The sequence below is a fragment of the Stegastes partitus genome, unplaced genomic scaffold (genome assembly GCF_000690725.1).
Source record: "Stegastes partitus isolate 25-593 unplaced genomic scaffold, Stegastes_partitus-1.0.2 Scaffold1738, whole genome shotgun sequence".
In the NCBI taxonomy this organism is placed as follows: domain Eukaryota; kingdom Metazoa; phylum Chordata; class Actinopteri; family Pomacentridae; genus Stegastes; species Stegastes partitus.
The window spans coordinates 79137-85771 of NW_007579469.1; the positions used below are offsets into that span (position 1 = coordinate 79137).

A 6635-nucleotide genomic window follows, 5' to 3' on the forward strand; every position below is an offset into this window, starting at 1 on the left:
ACAAGCGTAGGGCGAGGACCCGTCCATCGCCGCTTGCGGCTTTAATTACAGCTTAGAACCTGCAGTCTCTCATTTACAGAAGTATTGAGACTGTTCATTGGTCTGCAGAAGCCCTTTGACACCAGTTACAGCTTTCAATCTTCTTGGTCGAGTCTCTGAAGGTCTTGCACGTTACAGCAGATTGGATGGAAGTCTTCCTGCAGAATTCAAGCCGCTTAACAGGTGATATTCTTTGGGATTCAGTCTTGACTTTACCTGAACCAATTAGGACCATCCATCCATCATCTATACACCGCTTAATCCTCACGAAGGTCACGGGGGGGCTGGAGTCTATCCCAGCTTCGGGCGAAGGCAGGGGACACCCTGCAAAGGTCGCCAGTCTATTGCAGGGCTACACTTACAGACAGACAACCAAGCACACTCACATTCAAACTCCATGCAGAAAGATCCCAGCACCCCCTCTGGGACGCGAACCGGCAACCTTCTAGCTGCGAGGCAACAGTGCTAACCACCTTGCAGCCCCCAATTAGGACCAGCAAGAATCTATTCTACACATGTACTGCAGCCCTGAGCTTATCTAGACATTACCCTGAGGAGGGAATGTAAAAGTTGCCCTTACTCACCCATGCATGAGTAGAGTTAGTCTTTTTCTAGCAAATGGGCCTGTCGATGACATTATTCTTTTAAGTGTGGGCAGAACAGAAGGTTCATTTATGTAAAGAAACCAACAAAAATGCGCCAGTGAAACGACAAGATGTCAGTAAAGGCCAACGCCAAGACCATCAGACGGACTCGGTTGCTGCCAGTTGAACCAGCAGTGTACCTCCTTGTGTTGTCAGACAGCATTCCCAGTGGTGAGAAAGCATCTACTGCGGTAAACCTCCTGTTGTGTGCTGTATTTGTGTAAGGGCATTATTGTCCAGGCACTGCCTGGAGATCATAAAAGGAAACAGTAGTAGACTTGTCCGCTCATTGTGGTGCTGAAAGGTGAACTATTGCCCCCGTGTCAGGTTGCTGAACTCTGAAGTAGGTTTTTCTTCAAGAACCTCTCTGCATCTGGCTGCAAATATTCCTCCTTTAGTTCTGACTAATCCCTCTGTAGCTGCTGCTGAGAGGCATGATGCTGCCACCACCATGCCCCACTGTAGGGATGGTATTCACAAATGGTGAATAACACAGATTTCTGCCAGAAGTGTTCGGGTTTGTCCCTGTATACCACAGACCGTTCAGCATACCCTGCTGGTGAACCCTTATCCTGACCTAAAACTTGCCACAGATTTACCAGTGGATTCCTCAGACTTCTTGTCTCGCTTTACATCCTAACATGCTGTGTGAACTGTAGGTCCTTTATATGTGCAGAAACTGTGTCAAGGATTGTTCGGGCAAAGAGGACCTGCCTTTAATTTGGGGCAACACTAAGGCTCTGAAAATGTTCGATATAAACCTGTAATACAGTGTAATTTGCAAAAACTGGAACAGACAATTGATCAACCAATACGCTGTCTTTAAATGTAAATATTCTTATCTGGATTTCCTGATATTGGGGATAGGACTTGCGGAGAAATTCCAAGTATGGAGAGGAGGAAGTATGGAACAGTGCTCATATTATGGTTAGCTTAGCTTAGCATCAAGACTTCCAACACTGCTAAGGACCCAAAGTACTCAAACTTCAGCTCAATCCCATTTCTGTGGTTGAGGTGGCATCGCAACAAAATCACATCTTCTTTGTTCTTTCTGTGACTAGAAGACAACGAACTGTGGTTGGACGGCAGTTAGATGCTGGACCTATTTCCCCCACAATGGTTTAAAACAGAGGTAAGCTGTGTGGTTTTTTTGGCATCTTTGGGCTAAAACCTTTTATATTCCCATGTTCTTACATCATTGAAGTGGTCTGACAGGAAGCTAGACCTCTGAACATCATCTCGGATCAGTTTTGAGGCCTTAGAAAATTTGAGGCTGTTGTCCAGTGACAGTGAATGGGTTCCAATTTTTTCATACTTTTTGTACTTAACAGAAGATACCGAGGTAAATACTGCGCTTTTCATCGAATTTAAACAACTTCTTACAGAGTGTTGGACGAACTTGTCAGCGTTTGATGTGCAACGTTCACACTTTTTGGATTAGAGCCTGTCTGAAGCTGATTTTAATGCTAACATTCGATATTTCAAAGTTTAAAGAATACGATAATGAAAAATCTGCCACCTTTGGCAATGTTGTTTTCGAATGAGGACCCCTTATGCTGGTCTAAGTTGTGTAAAATAACCTTTCCTGCGTATAGAATAAATGCACTGTGGTGTAAAGAAAACCAAAGACACCATGTCAGGCTTTCCATTAACAATAAAAATTATTAACATACATTTTTTTTAAACATACAAAAACAAACAATACAAGGCAGAAGGATGATAGAAGGCCCATGTCATTCCAACATTAACCACAATAATCTGTTATCATTATAATAGCAAAAAAAAGGAACTGACTGAACTGGACAAAACCTGGCTGGAAATCAAGTCTTAGTAACAAAGCATTATTCTGTTAACTCATTAAAAACGGTGCCCGCTGAGATGATCACAATCATACTTATCTTCAAAGTAAAAAACAAAACGGATACACAAGTGGAGAGACCTACAGACCTCTGGGAGAGTCTGTCTTTTCTTTTTTCTTTCTTTTTTTTTTAAAGAGCGGTTATAATAAGAGCTGAAATCTGCCTCTGCAACTAACTACATCACAGGACGTACACACACTGAAGGTTTTACATTCACAACTCTGTTCTGTACAGTGACTCAGTCAAGGCATCTGATTGGTTAAGGACATATTTCCGCTCGATAAAGGCTCCGCGAGGTTTTATTCTGGTGTTTAATTGTCATGTCTGGTGTCCTCTCTATTCTACAAATGAACTGGATGACAAAATACTGAAAGTGCAAACGACATCAGTCACCAGCCGCTGAAAACAGCTCGATTCACTCAAATACTTCAAGTCAGCACAGAGTTTATGGAAAACCTTCAGTCTGGAGTAAATCCAAATAAAGTTTTTAAAAAAGTACATTTGTGGAAAAAAAAGGAAATTTTAAACCTTCACTGGTTGTTAATCTCTTCATATACTAAACACAACCGTCCTCTCTTACTGCATACATGCTGTGGAGCAGACCGGACCGTCGCCTGGACTTCCAGTGGAAGCTTAGGACGTCCAGGAGAAAGTTCAGTCGACTCCACAAGGAATCTTTTGGTTTGTGTGTAAATACAAACTGGGATACTTTTGTTTCAGTCATGATTTTATCAAGCGAAACACGCAACTCAGCCATCCAACACCGAACGTCTTGACAAACGCGTCTCGCCGGCGCCTTCCGAGACGAAGAACTTGACTGCAGCGTACAGCAGGTTTGTTTTTCTTGTCAGTTCTGGTGACTTCAAAAGTCCGACACGCTCGCGAACCGTCCACTGAAGTGGAACTTTCTGCTCTCGAGATCCACGCTTCCATCCCAGCTGCGTTTAAGAAATCACAGATCCAGATGTTTGTTTTGCTGTAACAAGGTATTTAAAGTTAAAACAAACTGCAAAAGGACAGAAAAGGCTTCGGCCGAGTTTCAGTTCCGTCTCGTTGCTCCTTCATTGGCGACTTAGAAAAGACAACACGAGAGTAAATCCAAAAGGCTTCAGTGAAATCACAAGAAAAAAGCTGTCCGATCGTCTTTAACATCAAACAACTTCACAACAGGAAGGGGTTTTGGCAATGATAAAAGCGAAACGCAAAGAAAAAAAAACAGCCCCGTCTTTTTTTCTTTTTTTCAAATCACAGTTTTGAACTGTGGACGTCTTTAGACGAGGATCTGCTGACCTTCATTAATGCTGAAGTTGGCGACATGGAGCCTGTGTACGTAGCACAACATGTGACGAAACAAAATCAGTCTTGTTTTGCTCTGTACAACGACCGGAGCAGAAGTCCAGTCCAACAAAAGGGCCATAAATTAGGTTTTGGGTTTCTTGAGATTTCCGGTGCGTCCTCAGTCAGAGATGCGACCAAACCTTCTGGCTTGGGCTGAAGACGGTTTTACTCTGAGCCAAAGGTTTCCGAGGCTTCAGAAAGTCCGACTTTGATGTTAAACTGGGATTAATCTTCCTGTTTTTATCGATCTGTTATACGGAAGCCCATTTCTGCTTCGTAAAAAATCGATGACACTTTGGGAAAACATTCTTAATTTGTCGAAATCATGACATAAGATAAGAAACTAATCACTGGAGAGAAGCTCGACATAATACATAAAATTCTGACGCTTCAGTCAAGATTGTGACAGAAGCAAATACTGGTGGTTCATTTCATAAAATTTAACTCATGAAATATTAAACAAGATTATGTCAAAATCACAATAAAAAATGCAAACAGAGTTCAGCATGTTTTCTCTGAAAAGGGAACACAAGATGACAACACGTGAGATCTACTTCGTCGAGATTTTGATTTTCGACTGTTTTTTATCTACCTCAGAATTTTTTATTTAGTTTTTTTTTTTAGTTTTTAACTTTTTGTGGCAGAAATGGGCTCCCATACGCCAACAAATACAAAAGTTCTCATCGACGCTGAGCCGTGCTGTTTGTCAACGTCTCAGAGTCCAAACACCGACTCGTTCTTCATCGTGATTGCATGAATTCTTCTTCTTCAAGTCTTTTTTTTTTTTATTTTAAATTTTGATTTGAGACTTTAAAACCAAGCCTCTTCTACCAACTGGCTCCAGGCTACATTTCTTCACTGGGAGTCTGCTCATCTTCCAGATGATTCAGTCGAAGTGGAAAAGAAATCTTTGAAAACTACTCCAGAAATGTTCAAGGACTTCAACATCACATTTCCTTAACCTTGGTGTTTTAGCAAAGGAGGGTTGGCTACTGTTAATCTGTTCCTATTCCATCCTACATATTGATTTTCTTTTGATTCTAAAACCTCGCTCTCACTCGAACAAAACATTTCATCTGTTCACAGCCTTTTTCTACAATAAAAGAAGATTCTTTGCTTTAGTCAGAAATGTATTAAAGGGCCTGAAAAAGTTTTGGACCAATTCAAGGTAACGTAAAACCACGGAGAGTTTACGTTTTTCGATTTTAAGGGTCAAGAACCGCCCGTCCTGTGTTTTTCCGTTGTGAAAAATCTTTGTTTTGGGGTCTTTTACGTCGTCTTTGATGGTCTGAGGAACAAATGCTGGGTTATAAATGCTTCAGGTGTCTCAACGTGTGCCGTGTTTCGTTTCCGTCACATGGTCGGGGGGCCTTTAGGACGTCCGCACAGTCTTACGAAGTCTTGACCAGGTCGTACACGTAAATGAGGAAGTCGTCGTCGAACTTGATGAAGTAGACGGACGGCTTGGCCTCCACCTGGTGGATGACCATGCCCGTTCGCTTGCCGCCGTCCTCTTTGGCGTACTCGACCTGTTTGCCGACCAGGCTGTCCACCACCTCGCCGGGTTCCCTCTCCGCCGGGACGCTGTCGTCTGCAGGACGGCAACGAGACAGACTGCTGTTAGCATGTTCTCCAACCAAACAAAGAAACAAAAAGGACGTTTCTGACACATTGTATGGAACAACTTTATAAATATATGTTCATCAGCTCACGTAGAGTCAAATAANGCCCCGTACAGAGGTTGGACTTGTACGCAACCAAGTTTAATTGGCCAGTTACCAATGACAGGCATACCTCTTCCACGCTCTGTCCACGTCCTTGAAATCTGGTAAGCAACATGTGTGGATGTTGTTGGAACGGCGTGTAGCTAAAGTAACAATCCTATCTGATGGAACAGGGGAGATTCCACTGTCTCCTGGTGTGTCAACCAGTTCTCACCGGTCATATCATCTTCAAGGACGTGCACTGAATCAATGTGCTCAGCAGAAAAAACAGGATCATAGGTTCAGTGGAGAAATACAGATTCAGAATACATGATAGCTCAAAACATAGCTAATTATAACAGCTTCTTTGCTTCTGTTTAGGAAGATGGGGTTGATAATCTATACGGCAACCAGCCACCAGGGGGCGGTCAATATGTTTTGGCTTGACTCCCGGAGAGTTATCACGTCCATCTTTATGTGTAGTCCATAATAAAGACTGATTCCTATAAAGATGGACGTCGCTACAGGGTTGAGCAGTGTTTCAACACATCCTACATTATTAAATAACCCGTCAAATGATCCCAAGACATTCAGTAAAACGCAGCTGGACTTCTCTTTTTGGTTCTTGAAGACGTTTCACCTTCGTCCAAGAAGCTGCTTTAGTCCAGAAGCTCCTGAAAAACCTTTTAGCTTAGACTTACCCCGACCTGGATGACTGAGAATCTACCAGTCAAATGGCTTCTTACAGTTTACTTCAGTTATGTGTTCCTGCAATACTGCAACTTTCAAAACGTGTACTTTTCACAGCTTGTTGTCATCGAAAACTGCAAAAGTTCATGAACTGAAAGCCTGAATGGTTTGATTCCAGTCACCAAGGGGTTCCTTCTTCATTAAAGACACACTGAGTTATTATAACACGGGAACCTTGAAACGTGACGAGATGTGAAAGTCTGGTTTTTTAAGTAATACGTGGCTTCTAGTGAAATACCACCAACATTTTACACTGACTCATCCAAAAAAAGGAACATCAACAAATGGTGTGGTGCAAGAAC

General features: G+C 42.4%; 1 protein-coding gene across 2 annotated transcripts in view; it reads right to left on the reverse strand.

Moving 5' to 3' along the window:
* Positions 1-2319: 2319 nt before the first annotated feature.
* LOC103372339 (spindlin-1-like) overlaps positions 2320-6635 on the reverse strand; it is a 15147-nt gene continuing 10831 nt past the window's right edge. For both annotated transcript variants that reach the window (XM_008301958.1, XM_008301959.1), the window contains exon 8: positions 2320-5471. In XM_008301958.1, coding sequence (XP_008300180.1) covers positions 5272-5471 — 200 coding nt within the window. In that variant the 3' untranslated portion in view covers positions 2320-5271. The remainder of the gene's footprint in view (positions 5472-6635) is intronic.